At 39.9% G+C, this 25,917-nt stretch overlaps 1 protein-coding gene across 2 annotated transcripts in view; it reads left to right on the top strand.

The window, feature by feature from the left end:
- Nucleotides 1-25,283, top strand: part of LOC139761745 (cyclin-dependent kinase 10-like) — a 40,334-nt gene extending 15,051 nt beyond the window's left edge. Inside the window, exons 6-10 of one of the 2 annotated variants that reach the window (XM_071686159.1) lie at nt 8,864-8,963; nt 12,784-12,881; nt 17,256-17,385; nt 20,225-20,443; nt 24,901-25,283. In XM_071686159.1, the coding sequence (XP_071542260.1) occupies nt 8,864-8,963; nt 12,784-12,881; nt 17,256-17,385; nt 20,225-20,443; nt 24,901-25,112 (759 nt within the window). In that variant the 3' untranslated portion in view covers nt 25,113-25,283. The remainder of the gene's footprint in view (nt 1-8,863; nt 8,964-12,783; nt 12,882-17,255; nt 17,386-20,224; nt 20,444-24,900) is intronic. The other variant, XM_071686158.1, reaches the window with a different exon arrangement.
- Nucleotides 25,284-25,917: the final 634 nt, after the last annotated feature.

Below are 25,917 nucleotides of genomic sequence, written 5' to 3' on the forward strand. Positions count from 1 at the left end.
ATATATAGGGGATAGGGGATTAAGAATACTTCCCACGTATTCCCTGCGTGTCGTAGAAGGCGACTAAAAGGGGAGGGAGCGGGGGGCTGGAAATCCTCCCCTCTCGTTTTTTTTTTTTTTAATTTTCCAAAAGAAGGAACAGAGGGGGCCAGGTGAGGATATTCCAAAAAAGGCCCAGTCCTCTGTTCTTAACGCTACCTCGCCAACGCGGGAAATGGCAAATAGTTTAAAAGAAAGAAAAAATATATATATATATATATATATATATATCATCATGATAGAGCTGATAGAGATGCTCTGTGGAAGGTATTAAGAATATATGGTGTGGGAGGCAAGTTGTTAGAAGCAGTGAAAAGTTTTTATCGAGGATGTAAGGCATGTGTACGTGTAGGAAGAGAGGAAAGTGATTGGTTCTCAGTGAATGTAGGTTTGCGGCAGGGGTGTGTGATGTCTCCATGGTTGTTTAATTTGTTTATGGATGGGGTTGTTAGGGAGGTGAATGCAAGAGTTTTGGAAAGAGGGGCAAGTATGAAGTCTGTTGGGGATGAGAGAGCTTGGGAAGTGAGTCAGTTGTTGTTCGCTGATGATACAGCGCTGGTGGCTGATTCATGTGAGAAACTGCAGAAGCTGGTGACTGAGTTTGGTAAAGTGTGTGAAAGAAGAAAGTTAAGAGTAAATGTGAATAAGAGCAAGGTTATTAGGTACAGTAGGGTTGAGGGTCAAGTCAATTGGGAGGTGAGTTTGAATGGAGAAAAACTGGAGGAAGTGAAGTGTTTTAGATATCTGGGAGTGGATCTGGCAGCGGATGGAAACATGGAAGCGGAAGTGGATCATAGGGTGGGGGAGGGGGCGAAAATTCTGGGAGCCTTGAAGAATGTGTGGAAGTCGAGAACATTATCTCGGAAAGCAAAAATGGGTATGTTTGAAGGAATAGTGGTTCCAACAATGTTGTATGGTTGCGAGGCGTGGGCTATGGATAGAGTTGTGCGCAGGAGGATGGATGTGCTGGAAATGAGATGTTTGAGGACAATGTGTGGTGTGAGGTGGTTTGATCGAGTAAGTAACGTAAGGGTAAGAAAGATATGTGGAAATAAAAAGAGCGTGGTTGAGAGAGCAGAAGAGGGTGTTTTGAAATGGTTTGGTCACATGGAGAGAATGAGTGAGGAAAGATTGACCAAGAGGATATATGTGTCGGAGGTGGAGGGAACGAGGAGAAGAGGGAGACCAAATTGGAGATGGAAAGATGGAGTGAAAAAGATTTTGTGTGATCGGGGCCTGAACATGCAGGAGGGTGAAAGGAGGGCAAAGAATAGAGTGAATTGGAGCGATGTGGTATACCAGGGTTGACGTGCTGTCAGTGGATTGAATCAAGGCATGTGTATGGGGGTGGGTTGGGCCATTTCTTTCATCTGTTTCCTTGCGCTACCTCGCAAACGCGGGAGACAGCGACAAAGCAAAAAAAAAAGAAAAAAAAAAAATTTTTTTTTTTGCTTTGTTGCTGTCTCCCGCGTTTGCGAGGTAGCGCAAGGAAACAGATGAAAGAAATGGCGCAACCCACCCCCCTGCACATGTATGTACATACACACACATCCCCACATGCAAATATACATACCCATACATCTCAATGTACACATGTATATACACACACAGACATATACAGATATACACATGCACACAGTTCACACTGTCTGCCTTTATTCATTCCCATCGCCACCTCGCCACACATGGAATAACATCCCCTCCCCCTCATGTATGCGAGGTAGCGCTAGGAAAAGACAACAAAGGCCCCATTTGTTCACACTCAGTCTCTAGCAGTTATGCAATAATGCCCGAAACCACAGCTCCCTTTCCACATCCAGGCCCCACAGAACTTTCCATGGTTTAGCCCAGACGCTTCACATGCCCTGATTCATTCCATTGACAGCATGTCGACCCCGGTATACCACATCGATCCAATTCACTCTATTCCTTGCCCGCCTTTCACCCTCCTGCATGTTCAGGCCCGGATCACTCAAAATCTTTTTCACTCCATCTTTCCACCTCCATTTTGGTCTCCCACTTCTCCTCGTTCCCTCCACCTCCGACACATATATCCTCTTGGTCAATCTTTCCTCACTCATTCTCTCCATGTGCCCAAACCATTTCAAAACATCCTCTTCTGCTCTCTCAACCACGCTCTTTTTATTTCCACACATCTCTCTTACCCTTACGTTACTTACTCGATCAAACCACCTCACACCACACATTGTCCTCAAACATCTCATTTCCAGCACCTCCACCCTCCTGCGCACAACTCTATCCATAGCCCACGCCTCGCAACCATACAACATTGTTGGAACTACTATTCCTTCAAACATACCCATTTTTGCTTTCCGAGATAATGTTCTCGACTTCCACACATTCTTCAAGGCTCCCAGGATTTTCGCCCCCTTCCCCCACCCTATGATCCACTTCCGCTTCCATGGTTCCTTCCGCTGCCAGATCCACTCCCAGATATCTAAAACACTTTACTTCCTCCAGTTTTTCTCCATTCAAACTTACCTCCCAATTGACTTGACCCTCAACCCTACTGTACCTAATAACCTTGCTCTTATTCACATTTACTCTTAACTTTCTTCTTTCACACACTTTACCAAACTCAGTCACCAGCTTCTGCAGTTTCTCACATGAATCAGCCACCAGCGCTGTATCATCAGCGAACAACAACTGACTCACTTCCCAAGCTCTCTCATCCCCAACAGACTGCATACTTGCCCCTCTTTCCAAAACTCTTGCATTCACCTCCCTAACAACCCCATCCATAAACAAATTAAACAACCATGGAGACATCACACATCCTTGCCGCAAACCTACATTCACTGAGAACCAATCACTTTCCTCTCTTCCTACACATACACATGCCTTACATCCTCGATAAAAACTTTTCACTGCTTCTAACAAGTTGCCTCCCACACCATATATTCTTAATACCTTCCACAGAGCATCTCTATCAACTCTTATCATATGCCTTCTCCAGATCCATAAATGCTACATACAAATCCATTTGCTTTTCTAAGTATTTCTCACATACATTCTTCAAAGCAAACACCTGATCCACACATCCTCTACCACTTCTGAAACCACACTGCTCTTCCCCAATCTGATGCTCTGTACATGTCTTCACCCTCTCAATCAATACCCTCCCATATAATTTACCAGGAATACTCAACAAACTTATACCTCTGTAATTTGAGCACTCACTCTTATCCCCTTTGCCTTTGTACAATGGCACTATGCACGCATTCCGCCAATCCTCAGGCACCTCACCATGAGTCATACATACATTAAATAACCTTACCAACCAGTCAATAATACAGTCACCCCCTTTTTTAATAAATTCCACTGCAATACCATCCAAACCTGCTGCCTTGCTGGCTTTCATCTTCTGCAAAGCTTTTACTACCTCTTCTCTGTTTACCAAATCTTTTTCCCTAACCCTCTCTCTTTGCACACCACCTCGACCAAAACACCCTATATCTGCCACTCTATCATCAAACACATTCAACAAACCTTCAAAATACTCACTCCATCTCCTTCTCACATCACCACTACTTGTTATCACCTCCCCATTTGCGCCCTTCACTGAAGGGCGCAAATGGGGAGGTGATGACAATATATAATATAATATATATATAATATAATATAATATATTGTATGCTTTGAAGAATGTATGTGAGAAATACTTAGAAAAGCAAATGGATTTGTATGTAGCATTTATGGATCTGGAGAAGGCATATGATAGAGTTGATAGAGATGCTCTGTGGAAGGTATTAAGAATATATGGTGTGGGAGGCAAGTTGTTAGAAGCAGTGAAAAGTTTTTATCGAGGATGTAAGGCATGTGTACGTGTAGGAAGAGAGGAAAGTGACTGGTTCTCAGTGAATGTAGGTTTGCGGCAGGGGTGTGTGATGTCTCCATGGTTGTTTAATTTGTTTATGGATGGGGTTGTTAGGGAGGTAAATGCAAGAGTCCTGGAAAGAGGGGCTAGTATGAAGTCTGTTGGGGATGAGAGAGCTTGGGAAGTGAGTCAGTTGTTGTTCGCTGATGATACAGCGCTGGTGGCTGATTCATGTGAGAAACTGCAGAAGCTGGTGACTGAGTTTGGTAAAGTGTGTGGAAGAAGAAAGTTAAGAGTAAATGTGAATAAGAGCAAGGTTATTAGGTACAGTAGGGTTGAGGGTCAAGTCAATTGGGAGGTGAGTTTGAATGGAGAAAAACTGGAGGAAGTGAAGTGTTTTAGATATCTGGGAGTGGATCTGTCAGCGGATGGAACCATGGAAGCGGAAGTGGATCATAGGGTGGGGGAGGGGGCGAAAATTTTGGGAGCCTTGAAGAATGTGTGGAAGTCGAGAACATTATCTCGGAAAGCAAAAATGGGTATGTTTGAAGGAATAGTGGTTCCAACAATGTTGTATGGTTGCGAGGCGTGGGCTATGGATAGAGATGTGCGCAGGAGGATGGATGTGCTGGAAATGAGATGTTTGAGGACAATGTGTGGTGTGAGGTGGTTTGATCGAGTAAGTAACGTAAGGGTAAGAGAGATGTGTGGAAATAAAAAGAGCGTGGTTGAGAGAGCAGAAGAGGGTGTTTTGAAATGGTTTGGGCACATGGAGAGAATGAGTGAGGAAAGATTGACCAAGAGGATATATGTGTCGGAGGTGGAGGGAACGAGGAGAAGAGGGAGACCAAATTGGAGGTGGAAAGATGGAGTGAAAAAGATTTTGTGTGATCGGGGCCTGAACATGCAGGAGGGTGAAAGGAGGGCAAGGAATAGAGTGAATTGGAGCGATGTGGTATACAGGGGTTGACGTGCTGTCAGTGGATTGAATCAAGGCATGTGAAGCGTCTGGGGTAAACCATGGAAAGCTGTGTAGGTATGTATATTTGCGTGTGTGGACGTATGTACATGTGTATGGGGGGGGGGGGGGGTTGGGCCATTTCTTTCGTCTGTTTCCTTGCGGTACCTCGCAAACGCGGGAGACAGCGACAAAGTATAAAAAAAAAAAAAAAAAAAAAAATGATATATAATATATATATATTATTTATTTATTATTTTGCTTTGTCGCTGTCTCCCGCATTTGCGAGGTAGCGCAAGGAAACAGACGAAAGAAATGGTCCAACCCACCCCCATACACATGTATATACATATACGTCCACACACGCAAATATACATACCTATACATCTCAATGTACACATATATATACACACACAGACACATACATATATACCCATGCACACAAGCCACACTGTCTGCCTTTATTCATTCCCATCGCCACCTTGCCACACATGGAATACCATCCCCCTCCCCCCTCATGTGTGCGAGGTAGCGCTAGGAAAAGACAACAAAGGCCCCTTTCGTTCATGCTCAGTCTCTAGCTGTCATGCAATAATGCCCGAAACCACAGCTCCCTTTCCACATCCAGGTCCCACACAACTTTTCATGGTTTACCCCAGACGCTTCACATGCCCTGATTCAATCCACTGACAGCATGTCAACCCTAGTATACCACATCGATCCAATTCACTCTATTCCTACATAAATGCCCATACGCTCACATATATATACATATACATATATACACACACATACACAGACATACATATATACACATGTACATATTCATACTTGCTTGCCTTCATCCATTCCTGGCATTGCCCCTCCCCACAGGAAATAGGTAGCACCAGGAAAACAGACAAAAAAATCCACATTTGTTCACACTCAGTCTCAAGTGGTCATGCGTAAAGCACCAAAACCACAGCTCCCTATCCACATCTAGGCCCCACAGACCTTTCCATTGTTTATTCCAGACATTTCACATGCCCTGGTTCAGTCCATTGACTCTATTCCTTGCATGCTTGTCACCCTCCTGTATGTTCAGGCCTTACTGCTCAAAATTCCCTCAGCCTCTGACACATATATCCACTTTATCAATTTCTCCTCACTCATTCTCTCCATATGCCCAAACCTCTTCAATACACCCTCTTCTGTTCTCTCAACCACACGCTTTTTATTACCACACATTTCTCTTGCTCTTTCATTACTTACTCGATCAAACCACCTCATACTACATATTGTCCTTAAACATCTCATTTCCAACACATCCACCCTCCTTTGTACAACCCTGTCCATAGCCCATGCCTTGCAGCCATATAATATTGTTGGAACTACTATTCCTTCAAGCATACCCATTTTTGCTCCGAGATAACATTCTCTCCTTCCACACATTTTTCATCACTCCCAGAACCTTTGCCCCTCCCCTGCCCCATGACTCACTTCTACTTCCATGGTTCCATTTGCTGCTAAGTCCACTCCCAGATATCTAAAACACCACTTCCTCCAATTTTTCTCCATTCAAATTTACATCCCAGTAACTTGTCCCTCAACCCTACTGAACCTGATAATCTTGCTCTTATACACATTTTCTCTAAACTTTCTCCTTTCACACACTTTTCCAAACTCAGTCACCAACCTCTGCAGTTTCTCACTCAAATCGGCCACCAGAGCTGTATCATCGGCGAACAACAACTGACTCAGTTCCCAGGCGCTGTCATCCCCAACAGAATGCACACTTGCCCCTCTCTCTAAAACTCTAGCACTTACCTGCCTAACCACTCCCTCTTTTATGAGTAAGATCACAGAAAATATTGCACTTTTTTCTTATGAATTTACTCAACCATTTCTAGTTTAAGAAACAATTTATCAGATTTACCATTTCTAAAAGTGCAAAAAATTGACTTATTTTGTGATCAGATGCATAAAAAACTCTCAGAACTACTTTTTTCCTATGAATTTAGGGGTAAGTATAGTATTCCTACATTGCAACAACAATAACAAAAAAAAAAAACAGTATTTACCAGTTGGCTAATCCCAGGTATTGGTAGCAGGGATGTGGTGGTGGGTGCTACAGACGTTGCATGGCTCAAGAGAGGGCACACAACTGTCAACCATGGTCACTCATGGGTTACAGAGGCTTCTAGGCAGGTCCAGTGACATTCTTTGTTTGGGTTGCTGTCTGTAGGCAGCCAATAGAGCTGACAGTAGGTACAGAATTCATCTTGTAAGAAATTACATGTAGATTGAAGTCTCTTGCTTCTGCTACAGGCGTCAATCTACACATGCAATGGAAAAAATCTGAGAAAAGGGTTTTTAGCACCTTTCTTTACCTTCATCAAATGATTTTGTGTCACCTTTTATATGATGGGGATCAATGCAGTATGGTTCTGGGTGTCCTTCTTCAGAAGAATCATTTTCCAGAATTTCTCTCATTTACCAGTGAAGATATATATTTTTGTATTAGAGTTAGAGAAATCTGAAAGTTTTTTATCTTACCCTCTTCCTTCAGATGGTTATGCTCTCATGCTCACAGGACATACCGTAGAGGGGAGAAAAGTCGTTTTTTAAAATGGAAAAAACTTTCTTGCTGAGGTAGTCTCTTGCTAGCAATTTTTCCTGGTTTGTTCACCCTACCCAGCCGACCCTTCCTTGCCTGCTGTGACTGTCTTTGGTTGGCACTTGCAGTCTGTGAATTAAGAGCTCCGAACATCTCTTAGGACATAGGTTGATGATGTTTACCCAGTATTGTTTTCTGCTTGGCTGAGGTTGAACCTGTTAAGTTGTGAGCCACTGCAAATACCTTATGGTCATTTGGAAAGAGTAAGCAGTGGCATTTGCTTCTTCACTGAATTATTGGGTAGGAAAAGTCCTGACTTGTATATTTTCAGGGAATATATCTCATGCTTGTAGGATGCTGCCTTCAGGAGAATGTATTTTTCATTGTGTAAAACCTACATTTTTAGAGAATTAGCAGAGTAGTATCATTGACAAGATAAGTTGTTTATCATCCATTTATACACATGAAGCTTTGGAAGTGTATTAGTATTTGCTTGTCATCATTGCCTCAGTTCCCAATACCTTAGGGTACATTAGATACATTCAACCTTTGATATGACTAAGTCACATCCTCAACCCATGTCCAATGTATTAAAGTGAAACTTGGGCTCCCACGTGTGAAAAAATTTGAAGTGAAACATGGGCTTCCACATGTGAAAAAAATGCCTCCCACTTTTTCGTTCTGCACACTTAGTTGATTCATCAAGTGAAACCAACATCTCCATTCACACTTCTGCTATACAAAAAAAATGCTTCTTTTGCTTCTAATCCCATTTTTCTTATGTCATTTTCTGAAATATCCCTAGCCCTAATCAGTTCTCAGTACATCTGTCCATCTCTTCTGCAGTTTGCCTATTCCTTTGGGCCTTCAGCTGTAGCTTTCCCAATACATACTGAATTTTACTCCTGAATGACTTTACTCAAGCATAACTTCCAGTTCTTCACCATGTAAACTGATCTTTCAGTCTGTCTCCTTCCTAACAAGAAAGTAGTACAATATCTTATTTCTTATTTGCAGTTGCTTTCAAGTCATCTCACATGCATCATTGGAACTGCCCACCATTCTATCCAGCTCTTCATCAGATTCAGTTTTCAACACAGTTTCATCTTCATACATTAATTTTGACAGCATCTTTCCTGGTAAATCATTATTAGATATTATACTAAGATCAGCCCACTGTACTCTTGTCTTAATATTTTAAACCACTCACCTGTACCACCACAAACTCTCACACATGCACTATGTTCATTGTAAAAGCTCTAAACAGAATTTGGTAGTCTCCATGCCCACTGTATAGAGTCAGAACTTCCCAGAAGGTGTATGCTACATACAGCTCTTTCTTTAGAATTTTCTGTGCTATCTGTTGAAGTGAAAAATTTTTGGTTACATGTGTGTTTAGTATGAGGTTGTATTTCAATCCTCTTTTCCACAGGTATTTAAGGGTCTTGCCTATCTTCATGGAAAGCAGATCGTTCATCGAGATGTGAAGGTCTCCAATCTTCTTCTTACAAATATGGGAACATTGAAAATAGGTATGTTTAATCAGTTTTGAAATTACTGGAAATTCTGAAGGGAATGAGCATGTAAGCAGTAGCTTGAATTTAAAGGATGATTTTCAGAGGAATGAATAGATTATAGAATAATACTGCCCTTAAGGGGAAGTATATTCAGGCCTTGATTATGTGCAGGTTTAGGAATTGAGAGGATTTGCACATTACCATAGTAAGCAAAAATCAGTTATGCAGAAAATGGGTTAGGGACCAAAATTGTAATAAGTACACATCATTATTCAGAAGAAAAATTAAGTCCTTCTGCACTTGTATTCTGTTAAGGATTTTTAAAGCATCTGTTTTCTGGAAGATGAGTGAGATACTGAAAATATATGGAAGTTTTTTTATAGATACCTAATTAGCACATTGAATCCATACACTTACACACACACACACACTCACACACACACACACACACACACACACACACACACACACACACACATGCACACACACACACACACACACACACACACACACACACACACACACACACACACACACATAAAATGGGTATAATGAAATAAAGGGATCCTTGGATTCTTGTGAATTGCATACATACATAGGAGTAAAGGCAAGGTTCATAAATACAAGGTTAAGAGACAAGACAACATGAGTGTAAAACTGTTTCCCCATACAACACACCCACAAACATACATGCACGCACACACACACACATGCGAACACACACACACACACACACACACACACACACACACACACACACACACACACACACACACACACACACACTCATGGTTGATGAAATTCAACCTGAGCAAATGCAAAGTAATGAGGATGGGACAAAGGTAAAGAAGGCCTCAGATGATTATTATCTAGCAGGAAGTAAGCCTCAAGATTCGTTTTGTGGTAGTAGAACTTGGGAGTCGACATTGCCCTTAACCTTTTGCCAGAGTCCCATATAAGTGAAATGGTTAAAGAGTCATACTGTCTGCTGGCAAATATCAAAATAGCCTTGAAGCATATGGATAGGGAAATATTTAGTAAGTTGTTTATATCTTAGGTACAGCCAAAACTAGGGTATGTTTCTGAAGTTTGGTCACTGCCCTTAAGAGAATCACAAAGAGCTATAGAGAGGTTCCACAGAAGGGCAACAAAGATAGGACCAAAACTGAGAGAACTGAGTTACAGGGAAAGGCTAGATAGAGGCTTTTGATTTATCATCTTGGAATAGAGGAGAGTGAAGGGTGACCTGATCACAACCTTTGAGTTTTTGAAACAGGTCTGAAAGTTAGAGAATAAACAGTTCTTCGAAAGGTGTAGGCATAAAGCAACCAGAGGAGGTAACATTGAATTAAGTAACTTGTTAAAAAGGATGTAAAGAAATATCTTTATAGTATAAGAGTGGTGGATGAATGAAGTAAAATGACTTGAGACATGCTTAGAATAAACAGCATACATCATAAGTTTATTTTTTTTTTACGCTGGAGGTTCCAATAACAAACGCAAGTCAACATCAAAGCTAGGCTTTAATTGAAATATGAAGAGGTTAATGAAAGGCAAAAAGAAGAGACAAGGGAAAGTATTTATGAATTTTGGAGGAAGTGAAAAACCTCTCTTTTAAAACGTGCCAAGTCCTAGCTATTGGGAAAGACGAGAGGGTAGAGAGTTCCAAAACTTTGAGTTGTATGGAAAGAAATAGTTATCAAAGTGGCCCACCCGTAAGTTGCCAGTGGCCACACAGTAATCATGTGACATGGCAGCTTGCTAAGTATTGCATGGTCTAGCTAATGGTGGGGACACACAAGCAGCCAACCCTCAGGAGCAGAACCCAAAGTAACAGCAAAAACCAAAGTAATAGTAGAAACCAAAGGGATATATGATAGTTGAAAATGTTCAAGAGATGGGGCCCCATGAGTTTGAAACTCCCTCCCTGTACAGTGCAGATAAGTAATTGCATACATGCATGCTTGCTTACAGACAGTCAGACAGACAGACAGAGACGAGTAGACAGACAGACAGACAGGTTATGCAAAAGTCAAAAGGGAAGTGAAAAGCGAGGAGGTTTGCATCAGCTTACAAGGGGGCCTGAATAGACTTCAAAGTTGGTTGATAAATGGTTGATGAAATTCAAATTGAGCAAATATGAAGGAATGAGGATGGGTCAAAGTGAAAGAAAGATTCAGTATGATTATTATCTAGAAGGAAATAAGCTTTAGGATTCTGTGTGAGAAACACTGTGGAGTCAACATTACCCCTAACCTGATGCTAGATCCATTTTAGAAGAATAGTTCAGGAGACAGACTATCTGTTGGAAAATATCGTTTCTGTTAAGGAAACCAGTAGCTTTTTTCCTCACAGCTCAAGTAGAAGCTTTCAAAGAAAGTCCTCAGCCTTTGACAGTCTAATAGTTTTTCAGACAGTTTAGCTCATTATTGAAAACACTTGTCCTTTTAGCCTTAGGCTCTGGGAGGAGAGTTAGTGAATTACATGATATGTCTAGACAAGATCATCTTGTCTTCTGGAGTTTCTTATGGGTTTTGATAAACCCAAACCCCATTTTTTTGGCTAAGTTTGAAAATGCTGAATTTAGAAATATCCCTGTTGTCATCCACTTTTGGAAGATTTCATTAAGAGAGCATTAGATCTTATGCCCAGTTGAATGTTCTAGAGACCTTTTAGACTTCACCAGAGAATACTAGTCGGACCAGTTATGTGTGCACCTTGATCCTTGAAACCCATTTTGGTGAAATATACCTCTGCATTGAGTAAGAAACTCATTGTATTGGCTCAGCCTGGGCATTACACCAGAACGCATGATATGAGAAAAGAGCCTCTATGTTGACACTCCTCAGAAACACCTGGAGGAATCACAAGAAAGGATTCTTTGGCACTTCTCTTTCTCCTTCATTAGATTTGGCTGTAGTTTGGAAATTATGGGTCTACCTTTTTTGGCTCTTGGGATATTTCATCAAGAAAGTTGGATTTCAGTGTTCCTTCAATTTGCCATTAAAGGTATGTATTTTTGCTTTGGTTTATCCTTTTCTAGCAGTTTTTCTTTAAATCTTCCTCCTTCATGTGAGTATGCTCTCGTGTGCAGGGAACAGACTAAAGGGAAGAGAAATGAAGGTTTTGAAAACTGAAAAAACATTTATCTCCTAGATGATGTCCTGTGAACAATTTTTCTGTTTTCCTACTCAGGCCTGCCTTTCCCTTCTTCTTTTGAAGAACTTTTTTCTCTTCCTTTTATTACCACTCCATAATCTAGGGGGCTTTGAGTAGCTGTAACATTTATCTCCTAGATGATGTCTGTGAACAATTTTTCTGTTTCCTACTCAGGCCTGCCTTTCCCTTCTTCTTTTGAGGAACTTTTTTCTCTTCCTTTTATTACCACTCCATAATGTAGGGGGCTTTGAGTAGCTGGATGTAAATGGGTCAGTGATATTCACCCAGAGGTAATTGTGGATTGGCTGAGAGTGGGCCAGAATAACTTGGGGTTGGCTGGGATCACCTGTTCGCAAGTGTTAGTAAAGCCTAGTACTCCCGAGTGGAATCATTAAGGTTTGAAGGGTCCTGATCCATGTATTTCTAGGAAATGTATGATATTGTAGGATACTGTCTTGGAGAGAAAAGCTTTTTGATCTTTAAAAACATCATTCTTCACTCAAAATTTGAATAAATTTTTTTTTCTTTTGAATTGATTGTGACTTATTCATCATGTATCATCTCATCATTTGTCAGTGTTAATGTTCAGTATCACTGCATTAATGCTTAAGCTTAGTATCGAAAATTTGGTTACCATTTAGTTCGAGTCATAATAATTTCTTTGTCTTATTTCCAGCTGACTTTGGATTAGCCCGTGAATTAGGGTATCCGATGTCTCCAATGACGCCACAGGTTGTAACACTTTGGTATCGTGCTCCTGAACTACTGTTTCAGGTTAGTGTAACAATGAATATTTTTATCTGTTGCCCTCTTATCATTATCTCTGTTTCCATTTCCATGTGGTGTAAAATGCATACAGATACATATGCACATTTTGTTGTCATTAATTTTGCAGGACTTGGTCCTGAGCATTATCCCTGCTGGCTGCTAAAATTAATGATGCCCAGTTCTTTAGTGGTAAGCTTATTCATTAATTGAGACACTTTAACCTTTCAATCTGAGATTACAGTTGCTAAGTTAATTGGAGGGTCAGTTAAATTTTGCATTATCCTGTTGTAGTAATTAGTCTTAAAGTAGCAGATTGCTCTGTTTGCTTATTTGTTTACATGTTGTTTTATAGGCATTTATATACTATACAGGAACCCATGTAGATCTATACCTAACACTTTTGTCACAGTTCATATAACACAGTTTTAGCCTTCTTCTCATGCATGGAAAGTTATCACCCATCTCTTGCTTCGATCTTTCACCATACATTAATACTTCTTTTGTTACTCAGATACATGCGACAGTTTTGATGGAGTAAAGTGGATAATTTAGATAAAGTTATATGCTTTCATAATTTTGCCCTCATTCTTCTAAAGATTGAATTAATTTTGAATGCGAATTAGGGTAACAAAATTCATATATGGTACCCTACAGTACATTGCTTTTTTATTTTTTCGTACTTGATTGCTGTTTCCCATGTAGTATGTAATACTTTTAGGTGGTTTGGCCATGTGGAAAGAATGCAAGATGGAAAGTTTACAAGGAGAGTGTATGGTAGAACATTTAAAGGGGTTGGTGGAAGAGGAAGACCACCTATGACATGGGGAAATAGAATGGAAGAGTACTGGAGGGAGAGAAATGGTGGAAGAATACATGGAATGGTGTATTTGAGGGAGGCATATAAGGACAGGGATAAGTGGAGACTCTTTTGCTATGGCCACCCCATAGATGGGGGCTCCCATAGGGAACAGTCATCAAAGATTTAGATAGATAGATCATGTCTCAGACAGACAGGATGGCTCATTCTCATATGCTGGAGTCATGTGCAGTCTACATTTTTTGAAATTCATAAAAAACATCTGTTTCTAGTAGCATCCCTCACAAAATCATCCAATTATGGTATGATACTCTGTCTTAAGTGAATTTGATGAGGACATAGGGTATTCAATAAAGTTTCTGTTGTGTAAACTTAGTTACCTGGGTAGTGTTCCAGTTGTGGATTTGACTGCAACAGAAGCCATGAAAAAAATTCAGGTATATGGGCCTTCTTTACCAAATCTCTCTATGTTCACAATGTGGAATTGAAGGTATCTTTAGCTTTTTTATGTAAACTGTCTTCTTGCAGTAGTTTCAAACAAACTGGGTCATCAAATTACTTAAGTTAGGTTACTTTATTCCAGTCTAGTTGAATGATTTTGGTGTCTGAAGTGGTTAGAAAAGCGTAAAAAGTCCATAGGAACCTTATTTTTGAGATAATCCCAATTAGTTTTAAGGTTAGGGCACATTATCTTGTAACTAAAGACTTGAGTGTCTCATATTGTCTCTTTTGAAAATATTCCATTCTGGAAATTTTATTAGATTAGATCTTTAGATGAATTACAACATGGAAGGTTGCATTGAACTCCATGCATAATTTAATGTTTTAAGTGCTGTTATGGATGTAGCTGCTTCCTGTACAAAGGGTGCTACATAGGCTTATATGTTTTTACCAAAGTATTATTTTGCGTGGGGCTTGACTTCAAACTAAGAAATTGATAAGGAGAATTTTTTCATAAGTTTGGAGATTTATCCAAGATCAGCCAACCAGGGATTTATTCTGCTTAACATAAAATGGAAAAATAATTTCATAATTAATGCCAATTTTTTCATGCATGTATGGCAGAACCATCAGAAAGTTTCTCTTGGTATAAAAAACTACTATCCTGAGAAAGCTTGTGCTTTATTAATACCTCAAGGAGAAAAGAGTCTCCTAATTGGTCATCTGTATGAAACAAGCAACTAGAGATATTTTTCCTACAGCCAGTTACCATACTTTTAGAACTTCATATCCTTTAGATTGCTTTGAGACAACTATATGGGTGAAGGACAGGTGAGGATTTTGCTCAAAAAGGCAGCTGTGAATTTTTGAAAATGTTGTTTTTTGAACAAGAATCCTCACATGCCTCTCACTCTCATGCACCCATCCTATCTTCTATTGAAGAAGGTAGTTAGTACTGTTACTATACAACCTTTAAGGGTTTATAAATGAGATGGTGTGACATCTTGGATAGGAAACAGGGGTGCAGCTTTAGAAGGATATTATAGTTGTGTTTTTGAGTATTTTTTCACCCTCTCCTTCAGCATATATTGTTACATTTTTTATTTATATATATTTATTATACTTTGTCGCTGTCTCCCGTGTTTGCGAGGTAGCGCAGGGAAACAGACGAAAGAAATGGCCCAACCCCCCCCCATACACATGTATATACATACGTCCACACACGCAAATATACATACCTACACAGCTTTCTATGGTTTACCCCAGACGCTTCACATGCCTTGATTCAATCCACTGACAGCACGTCAACCCCGGTATACCACATCGCTCCAATTCACTCTATTCCTTGCCCTCCTGTCACCCTCCTGCATGTTCAGGCCCCGATCACACAAAATCTTTTTCACTCCATCTTTCCACCTCCAATTTGGTCTCCCTCTTCTCCTCGTTCCCTCCACCTCCGACACATATATCCTCTTGGTCAATCTTTCCTCACTCATTCTCTCCATGTGCCCAAACCACTTCAAAACACCCTCTTCTGCTCTCTCAACCACGCTCTTTTTATTTCCACACATCTCTCTTACCCTTACGTTACTCACTCGATCAAACCACCTCACACCACACATTGTCCTCAAACATCTCATTTCCAGCACATCCATCCTCCTGCGCACAACTCTATCCATAGCCCACGCCTCGCAACCATACAACATTGTTGGAACCACTATTCCTTCAAACATACCCATTTTTGCTTTCCGAGATAATGTTCTCGACTTCCACACATTCTTCAAGGCCCCCAGAATTTTCGCCCCCTCCCCCACCCTATGCTCCACTTCCGCTTCCATGGTTCCATCCGCTGCCAGATCCACTCCCAGATATCTAAAACACTTCACTTCCTCCAGTTTTTCTCCATTCAAACTCACCTCCCAATTGACTTGACCCTCAACCCTACTGTACCTAATAACCTTGCTCTTATTCACATTTACTCTTAACTTTCTTCTTCCACACACTTTACCAAACTCAGTCACCAGCTTCTGCAGTTTCTCACATGAATCAGCCACCAGCGCTGTATCATCAGCGAACAACAACTGACTCACTTCCCAAGCTCTCTCATCCCCAACAGACTTCATACTTGCCCCTCTTTCCAAAACTCTTGCATTTACCTCCCTAACAACCCCATCCATAAACAAATTAAACAACCATGGAGACATCACACACCCCTGCCGCAAACCTACATTCACTGAGAACCAATCACTTTCCTCTCTTCCTACACGTACACATGCCTTACATCCTCGATAAAAACTTTTCACTGCTTCTAACAACTTTCCTCCCACACCATATATTCTTAATACCTTCCACAGAGCATCTCTATCAACTCTATCATATGCCTTCTCCAGATCCATAAATGCTACATACAAATCCATTTGCTTTTCTAAGTATTTCTCACATACATTCTTCAAAGCAAACACCTGATCCACACATCCTCTACCACTTCTGAAACCACACTGCTCTTCCCCAATCTGATGCTCTGTACATGCCTTCACCCTCTCAATCAACACCCTCCCATATAATTTACCAGGAATACTCAACAAACTTATACCTCTGTAATTTGAGCACTCACTCTTATCCCCTTTGCCTTTGTACAATGGCACTATGCACGCATTCCGCCAATCCTCAGGCACCTCACCATGAGTCATACATACATTAAATAACCTTACCAACCAGTCAACATTTTTTACATGCATTAAATGTGACTGACTTTTTTGTGTTTGCCTATCTTGCTGCTTTCAGCTATATGGCTTGGATTGCATTGTTAGAGAACTATTTGAGTGACGATGAAGTGAGGCTTATTGCTCGGGAAACATGTTCTTCACTGGATCAGAGCTTACTTCATGCTTACAGTGGAAATTGAACATTTCATTTCTATGACTGCTCCAAGTAGCCCATGAAATTCTTTAGAAATATTTTTTCTCCTGTCAGATGTTTGAAGAACATTATACTGATAATACAACTTACTGAACATGTTGTTTAAGCACAGAAGAGAGTGATTGATACAATTTTTTTTTTTTTTTTTTTTGTATTGAGACATTTTATTTTATACTAAGTTTTCTTTTTCCATGTATTATTAGGCCAAGACACAGACAACTGGTGTGGACATGTGGGCAGCTGGCTGTATTCTTGGGGAGCTCCTGCTACATAAGCCGCTACTTCCTGGCAAATCAGAAATTGAACAGATTAATCTCATAATTGATCTTTTAGGTAAGACTAATTGAAATTCAGTATTTTGGAATACTCATTTAGCCATGTTATGACATATATCATAGGGTATGGGAGAAAAAATTCAACCTTCTTATTCCCTGTGTGTCTTAAATAGTGACTAAAGGAACAGGAGTTAGGAGCTGGAAACCCTAATAATTCAGTTTCTATGAGATGTAATAGAAGATGGAGGCAAGTGAGGAGTGTTCATCCTTCTTGAAGGCTATGGCTTGGGTGTCTGAGTGTGTGGATATAACCACAATAAGAGAAAGGAGAGAATGGAAAGGAACCTGGATGTTCTGGCTCTGAGTGAAACAAAGAGTGGTTTGGTAATGGCATTAGGAGTAAATTCAGGAGTTGGTGGGTAAGAGCTATGGAAGAGCTGAAGCAAGAGTTGTGGGAATATGTGAAAGAGTGTAAGGAAGTGGGCTTCAGATTGATGTGAATAGAAATTAAAGTGAATTGCAAAAGATGGGTGATTATTAGTGCTTATGCATCTACCTACTAAGAAGATCATGAGAGACAAGTGTTTGGTGAGTAACGAGTGAATGTGTCAGCAGTTATGATGTAAGAGTGCTGGTATCAGTGATGTGTGATTTAAATATGAAGGTGAGTAATGTGGCAGTGAAGGGTACAACTGGGAGCATGGGGTATTCAGTGACGTGAATGGATATGGTGAGGAGCTTGTGGAGTTGTGTGCTTAAAATGGGCAGGTGATTGGGAATACCTGGTTGAAAAAAAGAGACACACGCAAGTATACATATGTGAGAAGGTAGAAGTAGTCATTAGGAACATTAGATAGGAGTCTTTGGAAACACTGTGTTAGAGTTGCCTTTTGCCAGTGGCCTCTTAAGGGTGAGGCACTAACGGCTAAGAAGCGGCACTAAGTTCACCAGTTATGAAGACTTTTGCTGTGGGCACCCTCTCGTGGGGGTTCATAGAGGGAATAGGCGTCACAGATATAGACAGATAGATAGGCATTGTGAGTAGGGAAGATGGTTATTGGTTATTATTAAACAAAGTACTGATTGTTGGGCATGCAGAAGAGAGCCTGTTGGATGTTTATGTGCTGAGAGGGGCAGCTTACCTTGTGGAAGCAGTTGCAAAGATTTGTAGAGGTTTTTGGAAAAGAAGAAACGTTTTTGGTGGAAAGAGAGTGTTAAAAGTAAGTGAACTTGGAAAAGAGACTTGTGTTGAGAGACACTTGGAGAGAGAGTGTATAATTGCAAAAGGTTAAAGTAAATGAAGCTAAGGGAGTAGGTGAGGATTGGGAGGCATTAGGTAAGCTGTACTGGCATGGATGAGGGATGAGTGTGTCCTACATAAGGTGGGAGGTGAGCAAGTTAGAAAGGGAAGTGAATTGTGGGATACAAAGAAAAGTTGCCAGTGAAGGCAAAAAGAGAGGTATATTGGGAGTACTCACAAGGAAGGAATGCAGATGATTGAGAAATGTTTAAGAGAAAGTGGGAGGAGGTCAAGAGAAAGGTGCAGGGGTTGATAAAGAGTATCAGTAAACTTCAAGGAGAATAGCATGTTTGGGAAGGAGGTTATTAGTGCATGAAAAACAAGAGAATGCATTTAAACATCAGTGAAGGGGTTTAATGGGAAAGTGTTAACAGGTAGTGATAAAATGAGGTGGAGTGAGTATTTTGAAGGACTGTTAAATGTGTTTGATAACAGGGTGTCAGATGTAAGGTGTTTGGGTCGGGGTGTTATGCAAAGTGAGAGAATCATGGAGACTGGTTTAATGAAGAGAGGAGTTGGGGAAGGCCTTGCGTAACATGAAATGTGGCAAGGTGGCTGGAGTGGATGGCATTGCTGTTGAATTTATGAAGAAAGGTAGTGCCTGTGTTACTGATTGGTTAGTTAGGATTTTCAGTGTATGTTTGGATCATGATAAGGTGACTGAGGATAGGCAGAATGCATGTATAGTGCCTTTGTATTGGTAAGGTGACTGAGGGTAGGCAGAATGCATGTATAGTGCCTTTGTATTGGTAAGGTGACAAGGTGACTGACGATAGGCAAAATACATTTATAGTGCCTTTGTATTGGTAAGGTGACTGAGGATAGGCAGAATGCATGTGTAGTGCCTTTGTATTAAGGTAGGTGTTCAAACTACAGAAGTATAAGTTTCTTGAGTGTACCTGGTAAGTTGTGTGGGAGTTTAGTGATCAAGAGAGTGAAGGCATGTACAGAGCATCAGATTGGGGAGGAACAGTGTGGTTTCAGAAGTGGCAGAGGATGTGTGGGTCAGGTGTTTGCTTTGAAGAATGTATTTGGGAAATACTTAGAGAAATGGATGGATTTTTACATGGCAATTATGTATGCTGCATGGACTGTGGACCAACTTCTGTAGCCAGGATTCAGACCTATGAGGGCTCAACCCCAGGCAGTTCACAAATGTGCCATGATTAGTACCACTAACCACTGTGCCACAGAGGTCCATGAATTTTTCTAGATTATACTTGTTTGCATTTCACATGTTAGTGAGGTAGTGTCAGGAACAGATGTAGAAATGACTACATTCATTTACATCTGCTCTCTAGTATTATTTATTTACAGCTTAAGCATAATTTGTTTGAATATATTTAGTGGCAAAGGACATGAATTGTTTAAAAATCATGTATGTTTAAAAAAGTGATTTTTAGTGACAATCCATATAGGAGGTGCTGGGGTTCCAAGAAAATATGAAGATCCTCTGAACAGTATAGTGGGATTGTTGAAAGTGGTAAGAATATCTGAGTTTGGCATTTGACTGAGTCCTGTAACTGTACATATGACATTATATGAAATCCATTTTTGTTTTTTCACAGTTATATATAACTGATAGTTTATTTGACAGGCACACCAAATGATACCATCTGGCCTGAATTCTCACAGTTGCCTGCTATTGAGAACTTTACACTAAAGTCTCAACCATACAACAACTTGAAGACCAAATTTCCTACATTGTCACCATCTGGCCAACGTTTGCTCAACTTTCTCTTCATGTATGATCCTAAACGTCGAGCAACAGCCCAGGAGTGTCTGGAGAGCTCCTATTTCAAGGAACATTCTTTACGTATGTTAGATTTATTAATGCCTTTTTAACTTTTAAGACTGTTTATGATAAAAAATGTATCAGAACCAGTTTTAGGTTCAGAAGACCACCTGATTCGTTTACTGTTCAAATTGTTACTGTAAAAGACTGTTGATGATTACACATCATATTGCTTGTTGGTAGGATAGGCAAATAGGAGAAATTTGAAATAGTATGTGTGATGAAATGTCAGAAAATGAAGAATACCAGGAGCATTCACTGATGCTGACACTTTGTTATACAGCACAGTTAATAGAGGAATGGATGGAAATTGTATGGTGTAAGGAGAAAGCTTGTAGAGGGAGTCAGGGTTTTATGAAAAAAAAATTATGATTTCTAGAAAGAAAAGTGAGCCAAGATGTAGATATAGGTTCAGATTAAGTTAGATAAAAATATATGTTTGCCATTGATATTTAATGCTGATAGCGATAGCATTGTTGTAGAATTAAAGTGATGGTGGGAAATTAGGGTTTTTACTGTAAGAAGAGACCATTATGATTGTAGGAATGCCTGTAAAACAAATTGCAGGTTGTTATCAAGAAACTATGCAGGACATTTAACCTTAGAGGATAGAGCCTCTGAAACTTGGGTAAGTCTCCAAGTCTAAGGTTTATTGAAGACTCTGCAAAATATTTTATTTGAATCATTTATTAGGAAATGTCATTAAGGCAGGATGGTCTGGTGAATTGATGATATTTAATGCTGTAAATAGTAGAAGAGTCAATGGGTCCCTTAAATAGAATATTGAAGAGTAGAGGTGTAAGAATGGAAGGGAAGAAAGGTTTAAGAGAGAGCATAGTCTTCTTGACCCTGACCTATGCAGCCAAAATGTGGACATGGGATGAGTCACAGGGTGAAAAATCTAGGCTTTAGAAATTTATTATTTGAGAGGAGCATGTGGTATGACAAAATGGAATGAAGAAACTAATGATGGGGTGTGATTTTGTATTGCAGGAAATGCAAAGAGAATGAATTCTGTGGTGGTATAGAGTGGGTAAAACACAATATTTTGAGATGGTTTGGGCATGGGGAAAGAATGTAAGATGGGAAATTACTTGGAGAGTATGTTACAGTATGATTACAGGGATTGGTTTGAGAGGAAGTCCACTTGTGAAATGGAGAAATAGTGTGGAAGATTACTGGATGGAGAGAAATGGGCGAAGAATATGTGCAATGGTGTGTGCAAGGGAGGTATTAAGAACAGTGATAAAGGGAGATTATTTTACTATGGCTAACCCCTTGACAGGAGTTCCCAGTGGGATTGGGCATCAGAGATATAGATAGATAGATTCAAACATTTGAACTTGGACACTTCATGTAGGCTTGGCTTATCACATGTATGATGACTTTCTGAAGCCTCCATTTTCATTTCTTTTCTGACACTATTCTGTCATTACCAATGGTTCATTGATGTGCAAAGAACTTTTCTCAGTGCTAAGAGTTCAACTTCGTCCAAATCCTGATCACCATAATTAGGGCCACAGAGACAGTATCTGGTTAGCCACTAATTGGCATTGGGTATACCAAGCATGCACTTCAGGATCACACTGTCCCCCATCATGTTACTGAAGACACAAGGATTCTTTCATATCTTTTATTGTAGTTGCATGTGACATAAGGACTCTCTGCTTACCAGTAAAGGCTTGCTTTCAGTAATACCTTGATAAGAAAATTCTCCAAGAGAGTCAGCTTTAGAAAATGAATAATTGAGGATGATTTTTTTTAACTGCTGGTTTCCTAGGGTGTTTTTTCTGTGCATAGAGCCACCTCCCTTTTCTTTACGATGTTACAACTACTTGGGTAAGATGCAAATGAGGGATTTGACAAAAGAGTCAAATTTGAGTTCATGAAAAGCATATTTTTGAACTACAGTCCTCCCTAACCTTTTAGCCTTCTCACACCCAACTGTTCTTTCCCCAAATTGCTTGGCTCACTTTATAATGATCTTTGAGGGCTCAAGACTGACAGTGTAGGTGGCTGATGTGTAATGTGGCAATGGCACATCATAGTATTTGCAGCAATATTTGCTATTAGGATATATTTTAGTTAATTTTTTTTATGTGAATTAAGAGTGACTGTGGCATTCTTTTGTCATGTGTGTACTTTTCTTGCCAGTTTAAGCCATATTGCTTTGATGATTCTAAAAGGAGAAGGATACAGGTGAAAGGCAAGTGAGGATCATAGTCAGAAAATCTTTTCTACTATCTTAAAGCTGATGTTTTAAGGAAATTTTTTTAACAAAAGTGGCTGTATATTGTGATTACATCTGTTACAGATTAGTAATACACATGTTTCCAGTTAATCCAAGCATTTTGAGTGCCACCATCAAGATGAAAGTGGATTAAGGCCCATTACCATAGTGATAATAATGTCAGGCATTCAGTTCACTTCCTTATGAGTTTGGGATGAGAAGAAGCATGCTTTTCCATGCAACATGGAGGGTAGGGGTTGCAGTCTGTGTATTGGCTTTTGAGTTCCTTGCAAGTCATTTTCTATCTCAATTTACACTATAAGATTTCTGCCAGGTACCTCAGATCTGAGTGGATCACAGGTAGATTAAGAATGAACATAAACTTAACAGGAAAAAAGGCCATCACTTTGGAAAGGAGCTCAGAAATAGATGCATTTCCCCAAAATTGGCTATCCTTTTGCTTCAGTTGTAGTTCTTCAAAGGGTAACAAGAGCCCAGCTAACCTGCAACTTGGACTATATAAATAAAGCAAGTGACGAAATGATCATCAAGTAAGATATTCAAGGCAGACACAGTAAGAATGATAAAGGGAGCAAATACTTGATTAGAAGTGGGATATTGGTATGGTTTCTTGATAAGTGTATGTTACAACCAGGAAGACACTAATGTGTTATAGTCAAGGAATTTGAACAATCAGTTTGTTATTTTTTTGTTTCCTTCTTTTTTCCTGCATTAGCAAGGTAGCACCAGGAACATGTGTAATGCAACAAAATCACAGCCTCTTATCAACAACCAGATTCCACAGACCTTTCTGTGGTTTTCCTATGCCGCTTCATATTCAGTCTATTGACAGCGTGTCACCCCCTGTATACCACATTGTTCCAATTCACTAAATCCCATGTACACCTGTTACCTTCCTCCACCTCCAGGCTCTTCCTGCTCAAAATATTTTTCTCTCTATCCTTTCATCTCCAATTTGGTGTTCCCCGTCTTTTATGTTTCACTTTTTTGCATATATCTTTGTCATCCTCTCCTCACTCATTCTGTCCATATGTCCAGATCATTTCAGCACACTTTCCTCAGCTCTTTCAACCACACTTTTCTTGTTACCACACCTCTCTCATACCTTTTATTACATACTCGGTCACATCACATTTTGTCCTCAAACATTTCATTTTCAACACATCCACCCTTCTCTGGATGTCCCTATGCCTTGCATCCAGACAACAACAATGGGACTACTATACCTTCAAACATACCCATTTTTGCCTTCCTGCAGCATCCTCTCCTTCCACACATTCTTCAGTGCTTCAAGAGCCTTTTCCCCCTTACCTCCTTTATGACTCACTTCTGCTTACATGGTTCCATTTGTTGCCTTGCCCACTCTCAGGTATCTAAAATACTCTGCTTCCTCCAAATTTTCTCCATGCAAAATCACACCTCAAGGAAGCTGTCCCTCTTCCCTGCTAAACCTATTTACTCTCAACTTTCTCCTTTCTCACTCTCTTACATGCTCAGACATCAACTTAAGCAGTGACTTGCTTGAATCTTCCACCAGTGCTGTGTCATCAGGAAACAACGAGTGTTTCACTTCCCAGGCTCCATCATCCCTACAGACTGCAAACTTGCCTGTCTCTCTAAAACCCTTGCATTTACCTCTCTCACCACCCCATCCATAAACAGATTAAACACCCATGGTAACATCATGCATGCTTGTTACAGACCCACCATCACCTGGAACCATTCACCCTCCCCTCTCCCTACTCACACACACCTTACGACCTTGATGAAGACTTCTCTACTTCTAATTGCTCTTAACTCTCCCCTCTCACCTAATATTCATAAGACCTGCCACAAGGCATCACTATCAGTCCTATCATATGCTTTCTCCTGATCTAAATGTCACATACAGATCCTTTTTTTTGTTTTTAAGTATTTCTTATACACATTCTTTAAAGCAAACACTTGATCCATTCATCTAATACCACTCCTAAAACCACATTGTTCCTCCCCAATTTGATACTTGTTTCTGGTTATATTTATTTTGGGCAGTGTTTTTATTCTGTTGGAGGGTAATTAAAGAAATGGGAAATGTTAATGACTTTATGCTAAGTTGCATAATAGATTTAGACAAGAAATTTCAACTGTGACTGGATGATTATTATGATTTGTGATTTTTTCTAGTGCAGTGCTTTTATATTACTTAGCACTAGCCACGGTTCATATGCAAATGTCTTTTTTCTTCCAGCATGTGACCCACAGATGATGCCAACATTTCCACAGCATCGTAACCTTAAGCAACAACCAACAATACAACAGCAACAGACAGCTTCTAATATAACTCATGTACTTGGAGGACAAACAGTTAATTTGTATCCACAAGAACGTCAGACAGCAGATGCTACATCTGGTTCAAAGTTTGCCCTAAATGATTTGCCAAACACCTACTGTAGAAGATAACAGATGTTAACACAAGTAGACTTAGAATAACTTTTCACTCACTTATTCAATATGGGCCCAATTCTTATGGCTGTCAGAAGTATGCAACAGCACTGAATCAAATTACTTATTTCCCCAACTTATGGTTTTCACTTTGTAAAGTAACTTATGTTTTCATAAATTTTTGGAAAAGTTGTTTCACTAAGAAATTGAACCTTGATAAGATAGTTAAAGGACTGAAGGCTTGGACAAGTATGAGTTGTTAAAGAAATTACAAAATTAGATAGTTACAAAATCTCTGGTTGAATGACTTCCAAAATCAGTCATTAGAATTCCCACACCTATCCATGTAACTGAGAAATTAATGAACAAACTGGCATTTTCCTTCCTTTATTGCTCCTAGTCTCAAATTATTTCTCCTTCACCAGTTTAATGCACATTCAACTTGCCACAGCCCAGTTCAATAACCTTACTCATCTCCAAAAATGTCATTGTGTGAAGTTTAAATTTTTTAAATTTGAAAGGAGGGTTATATCTTCATAGATGAAATTTAGGGTTTTATTGTTTAGTGGACTGTGTCAGTAGTGAACTGGTTGTAGTGTCTAGCTTGTTCATAAATGCCTCTGAATCATATTCTGTGAAATCTGCAAAGATGACAGGTATAACAGCGAGGCAAGTTTAGTGACAATGACCAAGATAGAAACGGAGATATTATATGTTACACTCATTGAAACTATGTTCCAAATTCTAATTTGTGACATGCAACACGGAAATGAATTGTGCATGGGAATAGATTTCATTTCATTTATGCAAGGCTCAGCCATAT

The sequence above is a fragment of the Panulirus ornatus genome, chromosome 41 (assembly GCF_036320965.1).
Source record: "Panulirus ornatus isolate Po-2019 chromosome 41, ASM3632096v1, whole genome shotgun sequence".
In the NCBI taxonomy this organism is placed as follows: Eukaryota; Metazoa; Arthropoda; class Malacostraca; order Decapoda; family Palinuridae; genus Panulirus; species Panulirus ornatus.